This window comes from Thermobia domestica, chromosome 5, assembly GCF_964235325.1.
Source record: "Thermobia domestica chromosome 5, izTheDome1.hap1.1, whole genome shotgun sequence".
NCBI classification, from domain to species: Eukaryota; Metazoa; Arthropoda; class Insecta; order Zygentoma; family Lepismatidae; genus Thermobia; species Thermobia domestica.
This window is the reverse complement of record NC_137458.1, coordinates 289733792-289749119: the sequence shown is the minus strand read 5'-3', so window position 1 is coordinate 289749119 and position 15328 is coordinate 289733792. Positions and strand designations below refer to the sequence as shown.

The following is a 15328-nucleotide window of genomic DNA, read 5'->3' as shown; positions in this document are numbered from 1 at the left end:
ATTTTGAGTTTAACGTCCCATGATTATATCCTTTAGTCTAAGGAAGACGACGATGATGAGAAATGAGTGAAATTGTGGAATGAGAAAGTGGGAGGAAAACCCACGAACATCACAAACTTATTTGTTTGGGAATTGAACCAGGGACCTCACACATCAGAGATAAGCGCTCTTCCATTGAGTCACCGTACTTCATCGAGAACTTGTAGTTTGTTTTTCGGTGCGAGCAGTTTTCACAATAGATTCATGTTTCATATAGGAATGATGTTAAAAAGAAACTTTCTTTAGGTTTGTGTTATCTATAATACATCATCTTTTACTATTTACAGGTAGTTTCGTTTTAGTGTACGACTTCCACTTCTCTTTGACCTTGAAGGAAATTTTGCTGACTCATAATGCAGTCTTTGCTAGGGATGGCCAGAACCGGTTCCTGCTGGAACCGGTTTTCGGGTCTGAACGGATCCGGTTCTAGAAGATCCGGTTCCGGAACCGGTTTTTCGGATTCAGGTCTGGAACCGGTTCTTCGGATTCAGGTCTGGAATCGGTCCTTCGGATCCAGGTCTGGAACCGGGTCCAGAACCGGTTCTGAAAACCGGATCTCCAAGAACTGGTTCCTCGTAGAACCGGTTCCGCTGGAACCGAAACTGTATGACCATCCCTACGCTAAACCCGAACTGCTGGCAGGCTGACAGTATGTTAGATGAAATGGTGGAAGCGACAGGCAGGCGCCCAGGCGGCGGCAGCTTGTCTCATTTGGCTAAATAAACTGGGTAACTGGCAAACTCATTTGCTAAAATGGCAAACGGGGGCACAAGCGGGTCTGGGCGGGGAAGGCACAAGCGCATGGTCCCCTTTGCATTTTTTTCGAAGGTGAACTTTGTGCCTCCTTTAGGGGTCTTTGGGGGCTTTCGGATCCAGGTCTGGAACCGGTTCCTAAGATCCGGTTCTGGAATCGGATTTTTAGATCCAGATCTGGAACCGGTTTCTAAGATCCGGTTCTGGAACCGGGTTTTCAGATTCAGGTCTGGAACCGGTTCATAAGATCCGGTTCTGGAACCGGGTTTTCGGTTCCAGGTCTGGAACCGGTTCCTAAGATCCGGTTTTGGAACCGGGTTTTCGAATCCAGGTCTGGAACCGGTTCCCAAGATCCGGTTCTGGAACCGGGTTTTCGGATCCAGGTCCGGATCTCCGCCGGAACCGAAACTTTTTGGCCATCCCTAGTCTTTGCAATGCTAAGTGTTTGATAGTCAGTGGCATTAAATGTATAAATATGACATAAACATAGCCTTATTGTTCAGTTGGCTGTATTTAGAGATGAAAAATACTTATCAGACCTTTATGAATGCTTGATTGTTGGTAGAGACCTAAATTCGAATCTAGTTATGTTCATGTCGTTTAGATATTACGTGAAGCTGTAACTCAGTGCCTTAGCAATACTACAACAATGAATCGGTAACAATGTTCGTGCGATTTTTCAGTTTTGCTAGCACCAAATCATTTTCTTATCTGCATGAATCGATTAATTTGGTCGGAGCAGTTTCGTGACGAAAATTGTTTAAAGAAAATTTGAAAACAGAATTTGTTTCGTACACAAAACTTTTCTTTTTAAATCTGAAGCAGAATTTTTCTTTGAAAACAGAATTTGTTTCGTATACAAAACTTTTTTTTAAATTCTGAAGCAGAATTTTGTTTCGTACACAAAACTTTTTTAAAAAAATCCTGAACAGAATTTTATTTGAAAACAGAATTTTGTTTCTTACACAAAACTTTTGAAATTTGAGACAGAATTTTTCTTTGAACAAAACTTTAGTAACGAAAAATTAGTTTTGATTTTTTTTCCCAAAACAAGAATTTCAGAAATTTTATTTTTACCGGTAAACTTATTCAGAAAAAGATACTGAAATCGAATTTCAATTTACCGGTAGAGAAAAATTATTTGATTTTAGGATGAGAAATAAAATATAGTTTTTTCAAACAATATATATTCATTCTCCATGTTTCTGTACATTTATTTTCTTCTTCGTACGTGAAAGAAAATTGAGTCTTTGATTTCACTTATGACGGGATACAAATTCTGTAAAGAAACAATAAAACACATTAAGTGGTATTTTTTATTTTGTTTCCTGAAAAAGACGAAAACAAGTTATTGACATCTAACAAAAACATGACACATAATAAAACATCAGACATTACATGGTCAGCAGGTACGCCATGGTCCTTGTAAGAGAGAGAGATGAGAAAAGAAAAGAAAATTATTTTCATACAACCTATTATGTCTTTTCGTTTAGATCGTTAAGATAATTCTCTGTGATTGTCGTTTCGTCGATGCAAAGAACTTGATGCTCAGATCAATGCTTAAACAGAAATGTGTATTAAACAACACTAGACGAAATGATTAAGATTTTTTCGTACCTAAATTCGTTTCTTCACTGGATTCTGCAAGATATATATGTGTGATGTCGTGTACAATGTCATCTTTCGTCTGCGCTGGAGCATCAGAAGAAGAAGGAAAGATGATGAGTCTCCTGCATCGCTGGGGCATCAGAAGGAGGTCTCGTGCAAAATTCCATCATGATTGGCTCTTTGCTTCTTCCTCTTTACCCATCTTCGGGAAGTAAGGAATAGGTGATGTTGGTGGGATTGGGGAAGAAAAAGGAAAACATGGCTCTTGTTCTGTTTGGGCTGTTTTATACCCATAGGGCAATGTCTCATACTCATCGGGTATTAGTCGACGCATTTTATAGTTGAAACTGTACTTTTTTCTTCAGGTTTGGTAACAAGATTATGATCCTGGGTTCTGTAAGTTTTGTTGCGTGCCAATGTATATTTTTTCACGGGGCTGATTAACGATCATTTGTTCCAAACTCTTAAAATTTATCTTTTGGCTCGCTGTATAATTCAGAGTGAATCCACGAATTTTGCATACATAATTGGTTGATTTCGTGTCGGTGTCGTAGATTTCTAAAGCATACTGTTTTGATCCACCAGAAACGAATTTTTTAAATGTATAATTTTGGACCAATGTTTCCAATTCATTTGACATTGACCCCAGAAATACTTCTGGTTCTATCGTGGGCTGCTTGAATATGACAGAATCTGTACCGAAATATAACACTCTTTCTTGCAGCAGTTCTAATTATTTGTAGAGTTGTAGGCGATCTTGGCACGTCGTAATTGCCCCGAGGAGAACATTAGGATTGCGATTTTGTATTGGAACATCATATTACCAATAAAGGTATAAGGAGAAATCATTTAGTGGTAAAATTTGGTTGGCTTGTATATCTGGAGCGGTTAATTCTTTGGGATCGTTAATGATGGTGTCTGGGTGAAATTGTCCCTAATGACAAGTCTTCGCTAAAAACGAAGCTTCCAGCTTGGATTTCAAAAATGTATTGATATATTCACTGAATAAGCTGCCGGTCTTGGTTTCAGGATCTTATACTGTGATGTCATAGTCCCAAATTTCGTAAATTTCAATTACTTGATACCTGGCTTTTCGAATTTCAATGGCTTTTTGAATTTCATAGGACACACACGTTCCTGTTAGACTTCGTTCGTTGTCGGAATGCGTACATTCATAATCTTGATTTAATTCTGTGGCACAGGCAGCACAAAGTGGAAACAACTACTTATTTGAGCGAAATGGGAGCACTGGATGGAAGACATTTCTACTAGGCAAGATCTTTAACTTGATTAAACCGTTCACATCTTGAATGGCAGGCGTTTGTGGATCTCCATGTAGATAAATTCATGGGTGCCCTATTGGATACTGTCCACATTTGTTGATATATTTATACAAAGAAACAATATCCAAGTATCGAATTTCTTCGTGTTCATTTGCTACGTGGTACAACTCTATAGTATTAACACGACCTCCATAGAAGCTATCTCTCGGATATAATGAAGTCTTATTAGTGTAAGATGTGTGTTTAAACAAGATGCTAATGCTGGATTTTATTTTAACACTTGACAAAATTCACATTACTACATTTCGTGCACTTTACACCTCATGGGTCGTAATAGTTTCATTTTAAGCTGCCTTCTCTCGTAGTGATAATTCATAGTCTCTTCGAAATTTTCATAAATGGGCTGATTATGGCGTGTAGGAATACCAAAAGGACATCCGTGGAATTTACAACCTTGGAACTCATACATATGTTCTTCTCCAGTTTCGGGATATTTATAGTAGTCGTCCAGATGAAAACCAGCAACAAAAATTTCTTTCCCTGTAGATGTCTCTTTCTTGCATGAAAGCAAGCCACTGCAATGCAATATGGGACTGATTATTTCTGTGGCAGTATTCTCGTGCTGGGAGAATCCTAGTATTGGGTTGTTAAGAAATTTCGTCGAAATACTAAATTACACGCACTCGCCAAAGTGATTGCCTCCAGGAAAGGACTTACGTGGGTTTCGACTTCCAAAATGGTCATAAAAGATATACAAGACAGTCGAAGTACATTGACGTCCTGGACACAATATTTCACCAATTTTTCTTGAAAAATAAACGTATCATTCTGGTGTTCATTATACCACATCATAAATTTCTCACGTCCATAGACTTCATTTCATTTGCACCATAATAATGGATGTCCGGTAATTTTCCCACATACGTTTGATTTGCAGCAGTATTAAAAAGTGTGGAAAATACCTTCTGGTCACCGGCAAATTAAATGCCTTGGATAGTTTACTTAATGCCATTTCCATGAAATTTCAGGAGTCACTAAATGATAACTGATTCACTTTCATATTTAAAATTTTTGCCCGCTCAAAATCAAAGTAGGTTTCAATTCATGTTCTTCCACTAAGGATTTAAGGATAAATTGACCATCGCAGTCCTTAGAATTATATGCCAAACATACAATAAGCCTGCCGCTGGGTATTTCTTGACGTAAATATGCAAGAAAGGCATTAATGAGGCCATCTTGGAAAACATATTCCCGCTGTCCACAAACTTTACATGGATGATGCATATCTTCATCCTCAACACAGTTGTAACATGCTTGTTGGGCAACCAATATATTGGTCTTATGAATGAACGTGTCTTCATCAAATAAAGTATGCTGTGTGCCCTCAATATCATAAAAACAATCATAGCCTTCTTTGCATGTAATAACGATGGAACTCTAGGTTTTAGTTGTGTCGTATCAGGCATTATGTAACGCTGGTGGGAAGACAAAACGTGTTTACGACATACATTACAAAAATAATCTGTACAATGATGTTGTCTTTATCCTGTATGAACAAACGAATAAATTCGTAGAGATTTGGAACACTCTTACACCATCTTGAATATTGGCTGGTCTTATACTATGGTACAGTAAGATGAATTGTATAACATGTTTCATCATAAAATTCAAAGTTATATTCCGAACACTGCTTCTCCATATTGGTTTTATTGCATGGCGGTTTCTGGAAACATGTCTCACACATGGCCGAGCATTTCTTGATGTGTGCAGTACGATTATTATATTTTTTGTGGCATGCAACACAGTAGTACCCAGCAGAAAAAACATATGTTAATGAAGTGATGATATCATAATGAGAATTGATGCACATTAAATTGATCGGAATTTTGTCTTCACCACTAGGACCTTCATACAAAATATCTTCTCCGGTAAAGCTGGTGTATACTGTAATTTTGTAATCGGCCAAGTAGCGTTGCATTTGTTGCAACTCTTCCTCGTATCCACTATGATCTAAATTCACAGAGAATCTGGACAATATTTCAAGTACGTAAGGGATAACAACACATTTGCGCTGGTTCTGATATTGTTTGTACATTTTCTTATTTGTATTCTTATACTTCTCAGGCCAATAACAATCACGATAGTATAAACCAAACATTCTTTGTCTGTGTTTTACACTCGTAGAATGCCGTTCTTGAGTTTTAATAACTCATCGTTTGATATAAGACCTCGTCGAACTCTTGGTCCGTACCCACGGGGCATGTTCACATGATGAAAATATATAATGACCGGTTCGTTCATGAGAAAACTTTCATTACTTTGAATGATGCGATCGAATGAACCCCATAAATTTCCAATGTCAAATTACTTCCTCGTCTAAAAGATAAATAGAACGGTTTGTTCTTCTCACCACAAGATAAAATGGATAATTCAACCATTGATGATTCGTCGACATTTTAAAATAAATAATCCAACATATGTTGAAATAAGGTCTCAACCCACTCAGCAATTTCAGTGGCACTAGCAGGAGTATTCATTCGAATTTCTAACATTCGTGCTTCGAGATTAAAACGCCGATAGTGTCTGTTGATGTCTCTCAAGACAGTAAACCCAGAGGTAGCCATATTCAAACAACAAAGGTAAGATAAAACAAAAAAGAATGAAAAATGACGTGGGCAAAGAAAAAAATATCTAAAACGAAAAAAGAAAGAGAAAGCACGATTTAAAATTGAATTCCCAGATCAGAGTTCGATATCTCTTCATGTACTCGATTGTCAAAGAGAGAGAGAAGAAGAAGGAAAACGTTTAACGGTATCAAAATGACTATACTATCAATTTTCTAAGAAGAAAAATAATTATAACACAAAGCTTTTATAAACTCAAAATACTAAATCGAACAATTGATATTATATCTCAAATAGCTCTACTGCTAAAAAGCTTTATTGTTTTCATACTGGAAATCAATCCGGGGACCTATTTAATAAAATTTCAAGTAACAATAACATGTAACTGACCTTTCTTTTGTGATAAAAAGAATGCATGAATGAATGAAATTGTTTTCTAACTGTGCTCAAATCTGACAAAGACAATCATTGTAGTAAGCATTTTTTCCATCACACTTAACTTTGAAACTATGACAAACATGAAACGTCGTTACGAAAATAAAATCTCATGCTCCTGTTCTATAAAACTTTAACCAAATTCTCATGCATTCTTATTAGGTAAGCGATTAGCGTACGAGCCTCTAACGAGAAAGACTCGGGTTCGATTCACGGCGGGAGCTCATGTGGTTCGGATCCCACGTTAAACTGTAGGTCCGCGCCTTATAAAACATCGCTGTTAAAAGAGACGCTAAATTAAAAATCAAATATTTTCGGAGAACAAACAATATTATTTTCATGCGTAGTTTTCGAAAAACTAAAATTATGTAATTTTAAAAATCTTGTTAATGGTGACTTTTTGCCAATTTCTCATGCATTCTTTTCAGAAACTGAGCTTCCTCATAGTCAAGTGAGTAGCGTAGGCTCCTCTGACATGAAAGTTTCGAGTTCAACCCCTGGTGGGCGCTCGGATTCTACGTTAAGCTGAAGGCTTCTAAACTAAAATCAATAAACAATATCATTTCTCGTACTTAGTTTAGATAACACGATAAAGCTCTTACTTCTAATGTGTGGTATTCCAGCTTCGATCCCCTTCCAAGTAAGTTAATGAGTGTGAGTTTATTCGGGGTACTTAAACTTACCCAACTGATTATCATTCCACTAATTTCTCCATTATCATTCAAATGCTCTCCCACAGCGAAAAGGGAACGATATTTCATGCATTGTTTATATAAAAAAGTAAAATTGATAGTGCGTTAGTGATACCTTTAAGAAATTTTCAAGAACGAAAGAATTTTATCCTCATACGTAGTTTATAAATAACAACATGTAACATTTTCTCAGACACAATATTATGATTCTCATGCGTAGTTTTCGAGAAATATAGTTCAAGAATTACTTCATTGATATAGAGTAACACGGTTTTCGAAAATTTTTATAAACTTCTCTGAGGATAAAATCTCAAATGTTAATATTCTATATATATATATATATATATATATATATATATATATATATATATATATATATATATATATCTTGTGAACTTACCTTAAATTCGTTCTAACAATAATTCGTGATGATAAATTTTAAAGGATCCACACTAGTACAAGATGCACACCTTCGTAGATTCACGATCTTCGTCGATGTAGGATTTGAAAAATGAAAAATGGATTTCTTATTTACGTGTTCACTACGAAGTGACATCACTATCAGCCAATCAGAAACAAGGAAATTAATGAATGATGTCACTGAGAACCAATGAAAACACAACTTTCAATATTACACTATATTGAGAACATCATGAATCAAAGGCCAAAACGACATGTAATAAACAATCTGATTGGCTAAGCGCTGGGACAGATGATACACTTTAATATTTACGACATATTATTCGATATAGTTTTCTAATTACATCACCTAGTATCACAATTCTCATCATGACATCATACCGTTGACAAAAAATTGCTTTCGTTGATTTATTACAACACTCAAATTAAAACATCAAAAAGTGATTCATAAATTTTCATATTTCGTAAACTTGATTGAAAAATGTAACACGTCGACATATGTTACGAAATTCTTTTCATTCCCAATGACATAATTGTAACGCGGAGTTTTAAAAGCACGTTGCACTAACAGCTGAGAGAAAAATGCTGATGTAAGATTCAATGAATGAACTGGCATTGTACTCTTCGTAAAAGGAGATTCTGCAATTAAACGAAAACAAACTCGTATGCGTAACAACGAGCAGAAATGCATAATCTATCGTAAGATAACCTGTCTAAAACCTGCTAACATTCCTTTCCAATACAGTAAATATACGTGAAACTGCTCGCACAGAAAATAAACTAGAACTTCTTAATGGGGTACGGTGGTTCAATGATAGAACACTTATCTCTGATGTGTGAGGTCTCTGGTTCAATGCCAAAACAAGTAAGTTTGTGATGTTCGTGGGTTTTTCTATTTTCTCATTCCATCATTTCTTTTATTTCTCATCATCATAGTCTTCTTTAGCCTAAGGAGTATAATCATGGGACGTTAAACTCAAGATCAACTCAACGAAATCGGAATTAATTTTCTTAAAACTATCATCCAGAATCGAACTTAGGGACCGTGTTCTATACATATCTGTTAAAATCAGAGAGATGCAATGTCTATAACATACTAACCAATCATTATTCAAGAAGAACGTTATAAATCACAAGATCCTATATTGCCTTAAATTTGGTAATTTTTTAAATTTAGGCAGAACAATACACACTTAAGGTATCCCTGTTCATAACGTAATCACACCTGAGATACACTCATGTCCAAAATTATTGTCGCATGTCTATAAATGTGTTGTTCTAGGAATATAATTTTATAACGAATTCGTTTGGTATTTCTTATAATGTTAGTATGTGTATAATCGGCAAATACATGTATGTGGCAAATTTCATGTCAAAAGAACAGTAAATAAGAACAATAAAACGAAAATAAAATGTTCTTGTCCATTTAGCAACAATTTATTTTACTCGTTATAATTTTCGTGTTTATAATTCTTTTCCTATGAAATTTACCACAAATATGCATTTCCCAATTATACATATAGTATCAGTATTAAAAGTACCCTGCAAAATCATTATCAAATTATATTCTTACAAGCAGACAGTTATAGATATGCGACAATAATTTTGGACATGAGTGTACATAACCTATCATTTTTGTCACTTTCAAGGAACAAAATGGATCACAAAGTACATAAGCTACCATATCAAATTTGGCTGTTCCCATAATGTAATGAATTGAGGTGGGTCCTAGGTACTCCTTCCAAATCAATGTACCCATATAATCACACAGAGAAAAATCCATTCTCCGGACAGTGGTATATTGTTCAAATACACAGTATCCTCTTGCTTACTATAGAAATCAATACGGTGTATATGTTATCCGTATACTACATAGGCACTGCCCTTTGATGTTACATCATGCCGTTGCAGGATGTCTGACATCTAACAGTTTTCCGTATATCACATGCATATACTTATGTTACCTTCGTCAGCTATATGTTATATACGTCCATTTTTATGTGAGATCCTGACCGCCTACATTGTTTCATACGGACAGTACGTATAGATGAAACACTTATACAGAAAGTATTATAAAACATGCGTTTTCAGTTATACGTCTGCTGTACGTTAAGTCCAAAAACTACAGGAATTACGCATGTAACTTATCTTTTTAAGTACGCCACCTACAATTTTTTCTCAGTGCATATAGGATAATAAGACATCATCAAGGAGAGGTCAATAACCTCCGGAATTTGAAATATTCGGTAATTTTATATCCATAAAAGAGAACAAGTTACCTCTTCAAATTAAAAAGATGCACTCCTGAACCACCGTACTAAATCTCGTAAGGTAATAAGACGTCATCAAAGAGGAAGCCAATTACCTCCAAAATTGTTAAAATTTATAGCCATCAAAGGGATGGAATGCCTCCCAAATTTAAGAAGGACTGTGTACTATGTTCTGAACCATTGTACTCAATCATATAACGATATTTAATAAGGTCTCCTCAAAGATGATAGGACAGGTTTAAAAAAAAATTTCCGAAATTGACATTTTTGATAATATTATACCATCAAAGGAAACGAAAAAATTAAGGTGGGCTATACGTACACATTGTACTCCATCATACAACACTATAAGGCTTGAAAGGGAAAACAATTTCCAAATTTTATGTCGTAAAATGGAACGAAATCGACTCCCAATGTGGAACTACCCATGAAGGCGGAGCATGAAACCACGTGAGCCAGACACCACTTGATCCCATGACATCATACCATGTGATCCCAGGGGCGAAGCTAAAGTGGGCGCCCGGGTGGCACACTCCAAAAATTGAAATCACCTGTCCCAAACACTACTAATGGAATGCGAAGACTGCAATATTTAAAAATCTTTGGTCGAAACTATTGTTATATAAGGATAATACCTCAACGATATAGATAAAAATCACATTCTACACAGAAATTGAGTTTTTGCCACGAACAGTCACATACATAGGCATACTCCGACCAGTAAAGAACACACATACTCTTAAAATGAAATAATGCTCCTAACAGTAACATACACTCCTAACAGTAACGAACATACAAACATACATACTCCTAACAATAAAGAACATAGTTCTGTCACATTCATCTAACAGTGACGCATACTACTAGTAAAACAAATTATAGTTAATACACAATAGAAAGTTACCTTTGGTTTGTTTCTTGTTTCTTGTTCTAGACAGTTCTGAAAAATCTACATGTATCCCTTCCGTAGAAGTTGACGCAATATTACAAGACTGCCACTTAATTTCATCTCGTGCGGATTTGTCTTGGATCTTAGGATCTGTAGTTGTAGCAACACTTGGTATTAGTCTTCCAACAGGTACATTACTTGTTTTGGAAGCTATTTCTGTCTTTCGCTCTTGATGAGGAAATTCAGATGTACTAAGTGGATCTATATCGTCTTGTGTTGGTGAAGGATCACCAACAGAAGATGTTAAACTTTGTAAATTTTTCTGTAGTCTTTTCGGTATCGCACCAAGCTTAGAAAATGATTCAACCAAACCTTCACCATCATCATTAGCATGATGTTTACTTTCTGAAATCATTTTTGAATATGTCGTTGCTTGAGTTGGTTCTTCAAACCTTCTCCGTGGCCCCTTTAATACAGCACCGAGCTCGGGAAATGAATCGGCTTCATTGTTAGCTTCTCCTGGCAACTGTATAAGATTATCGTTTCCATGTCTGGTTGTTGCTGCCTCGCTAGCTCTTTGAGTCTGTTCTTGGTCATTGGATGTTGATGATGAAAACAGTTCCGCTAAATCAATTTTCTTTTTAGCTGAAACAGAGAAGAAAGTAACCCTTCATGCATGATTCTCTCTCAAGAAATATTTATTTGGAATATATATATATACATATATAATATTCAAAATATATATTTTAATAGATTGCAAACTAATTGAAAATAGGTAAAGCAGGAAGTACACAAAGAGGTTGCTCATACTATAACCAAGAAAAAGGTACGGTTTGAATGTTAAATATAAACAAATTATGATAGAGTCACAAACATTTGCGGGGAGTGAAATATGAAGACTACAGTACTTGAAGATATTTTTGTCGGGTTAATTGTCATACATGGATAGTACCTCAAAAATAAAGATGAAAAATTAACATTCTTCCCAGAAGTTGAAATTTTACCACGAGCATAAAATTCGGAAGTGGAAAACATGCTATGACTTTTTCTGCTGGTCTTTGCGGTATTTTACATATATTACTTTAACATTAAATGTTTACTTAACTCAAAATTGTGTATTGTAAATTACAATCTACAAAATTGAAAATATTTATAAATTTAATTCAAATAATTGATGAGAGAATGTGAGCCTTTTTGTATCTCTACTGGAGACCTTTGAACCTTTCACTTGTTGGCAAATGCTGGTACTAATGAATTTTATTTATTTTAATTTGGGTTTGGAAATGTTTCTTGTACGTTTCTCGATCTTGAACTTTATCTTTTACTACCAATATTTTAGGATTTAGGATTTAGATTTCTGGGCTTTTGGCATCTATGGCCATGTTATCCCGTCACGTATGAGGGATGATGTCCCTCGGCGATCACACTATCCGGGGAAAAGGAAGGAAGAAAGGATTGGGGAAGGGTGGAAGCGGCCTGGGACCTATATGTTAGGTACCACCCCGCCATTTGCCTGGCGTGAATGAGGAAAACCCAGAAAAACCTCATTCAAGATGGCTGGCCTGAAAAAATTTTTGACACTTTTTCGACCGAGTGCCCCCCCCCCCCACACCGCGACTGCGCTACGCGGGACCACTCCCAATATTTTTTTCCGTGTTTCTTCTTCCTATTTTCCACTTTCGTTCCACCTTTCCTTCTATGGTGGTATGAAGAAGACAATTTCTTTGCAAGATATGTCTAATCCAAGTGATCTTCTTGCGAAAGATGCTGTATAAAAGCGTCCTCTTCTCTCCTATCCATTTTAAAACATCTTCGTTTGTTACTCTCTCTTTCCAATTTGACTTTTTCATATTCCTGCAACACCACATTTCGAAGCTCTCTAAATATTTCTTGTCTAACTTCCGTAATGTCCAAGTCTCTGAACCATGGATAATAGTCTTAGGATGGGGTTTTAGTCCAAAGCAGGAGTAAACAAATTTCATGGCAGTCAGAACTTTAGAACTGGTAATAAGTTACCGAGCCACTTGCGTCAGGATTTTTGTCTGAGTCATCCGGATCTGGATATTACTTCTCAGAACCGGCGACTCAGAAGAAACCAAAATATCCGCTCTGCTGTATTACTGAGAATTTTATATTTGATCAATGATTTTCATTATTCGAGCTCGACTATTCGTTTGTTTGATTTCTTTCCTCATCCACACCAGGCAAATGCCGGGGTGGTATCTAACTTATAGGTTCCACGCCCTTCCTTCCTTTCCCAATCCTTTCTTCCTTGCCTTTCCCCGGGTAGTGTGCTCGCTGAGGGACGTCATCCATTATGTACGTGACGGGCTAAATTGCCTTAGATGCCGAGAGCCCAGAGATCTAAATCCTAAATCCTTGTTTGATTTCTGGAGATACACCACAACTTGAATACTGCAGGTATAACTTCATGTTTATTCGTCTTCACGCACTGATAAATAATACAGTAGTGTTTGAACATATAGTATACAAAAAGACTTAAGAAACTCTATTTGGGAGTAGTGGCATCTTTTAGTACTCCAAACGCCATTTGTTTTTACAGGGTTGCTCGATTAAACTTTGACAACCATTCATAAGAAATAAGAACATGTAGCTGATATCTCCTGTAATTCTCACGCGTATACACTCTGATATATCTTGTAGTTATCTTTCAGTTCAACGTTTTAACACAGATGAAAACAAGTTGGAAATTAAATTATGTATTTATATATTGAGAAGACAAAGGTGAGGATCGTGTTAGATGTTCCGTTGTCTTCGATGATACCGAGTCACAGGCTTGTGTGGGTGACCGAATCAGACTGCATCATTTTGGGTCTGATGGATCATGGATGTAACTGCCTCTGAATCTTCCTGGCATGAGTCACAAAACTTTGTGAGCTATTCCGTCACTGCTCTCACACAATGCAAGCAATGTCTTTTACATTGCAAAGTGTGGTATTTTGTAACTAATGCAAAGTAAGAGAAAATTATTCTGCTCTGCTGTTGTATTTCCTAATGACAATTATTTGTTGCCTATATTCCTGACTACTGAGAAGTTGGCTATAATACTACCTGAAGGGTCCAGGGGAAAATTCTGGTAGAATCTTTCACAAACATTGTGAGAGTGGATTTTATATATATTATTTGACCATTTATTCAAATTGTCTGGGCTTTCCTTCTTCAAATATCGACAGAGCTATTAGATCGTTTTTTTTTATCTATTTCTTAATAGCTATTATGTTGTACAAAAGGAATTGAAACATCTTTTACATATTTGAAATGCGAAGTTAAGCATTTCTTAAATGATTGGATTTACTAGGTATTGTGTAAGTGTGGGAGAGAGGTTACGCCCCTGCATGGGAGCCACTTGTAAATAGTGGTGAGAGAGACTGAGGGGCCAAATGTAAAGTGAAATAGATGAAACAACTTTCCCAGTGATGCTTACTTGTGTTTTGAGAATGTGAAGTTCTCAGAACACAAGGAGTTACCTTGAACCACCACTATTTTTGATATAGACTGTAAGGTCTCCCTCTTTGCTTTTGAAAGCGGTTTTCTTTTACAACTTGAAATACCATCTGTCTTCGTGGGTCCCATGCAGAGGCGTAACCCTCTCTCCCACACTTATACAATTGGCGCCTCACGCTGGGCGCCAATTGTATAAGTGTGGGAGAGAGGGTTTGGTCCCTCAGCCTCTCTCACCACTATTTACGAGTGGCTCCCATGCAGGGCCGTAACCTTCTCTCCCACAATTATACAGTATTAATACGAGCCGCCGAGAGTTGCAATGGGGCTCTATTCGACCCCAAAGGTTCGCCTTTATGCGTAGCTATGTAGCTATTGATATGAACTTCCGGTCGGACTTGTTTATGATGTATAAGATCGTAAAAAGCACTCCACATATTAAATTGTTTGTATACATTTCGCGCTATTTCTGTTTGCAGTCGTAGTCAGTTGAAGATGTATAATATTTGTTAATAACCACAAAGTTTACTTACGCTTCTTCTTTCCTTTCTTAACCATGATTCAACCTGAAAAAGAAGGAAAATAATGTTTGAATCTGAATTTATTTAGAAGAAAATATACATGAATTTTTTTTTTAAATAACTACATTGGATTCCAAATGTATGATGGTAATACAATCAAATTTTATACTTGTATTAGATACACCAATGTAATACAATCACGTTAATGTGAAATTAATACATTTTAAAATATCATTAAGAAATTACTGTGTGAAATCAGTAGTCTGAGAATCTTGAAGTTCTATCTCGAGATTGTCAAAGTTTTCTTTAGTAGTTGAGGTAGTTCTCATTGT

At 36.2% G+C, this 15328-nt stretch overlaps 1 protein-coding gene across 1 annotated transcript in view; it reads right to left on the bottom strand.

Moving 5' to 3' along the window:
* The window catches only part of LOC145686680 (protein argonaute-2-like), a 181387-nt gene that overhangs the window by 104448 nt on the left and 61611 nt on the right, over positions 1-15328 (bottom strand). Inside the window, exons 2-3 of the mRNA XM_081760199.1 lie at positions 15009-15041; positions 11029-11658 (exon numbers count right to left, since the gene is read on the bottom strand). Of these exons, the coding sequence (XP_081616325.1) occupies positions 11029-11658; positions 15009-15033 (655 nt within the window). The 5' untranslated portion in view covers positions 15034-15041. The remainder of the gene's footprint in view (positions 1-11028; positions 11659-15008; positions 15042-15328) is intronic.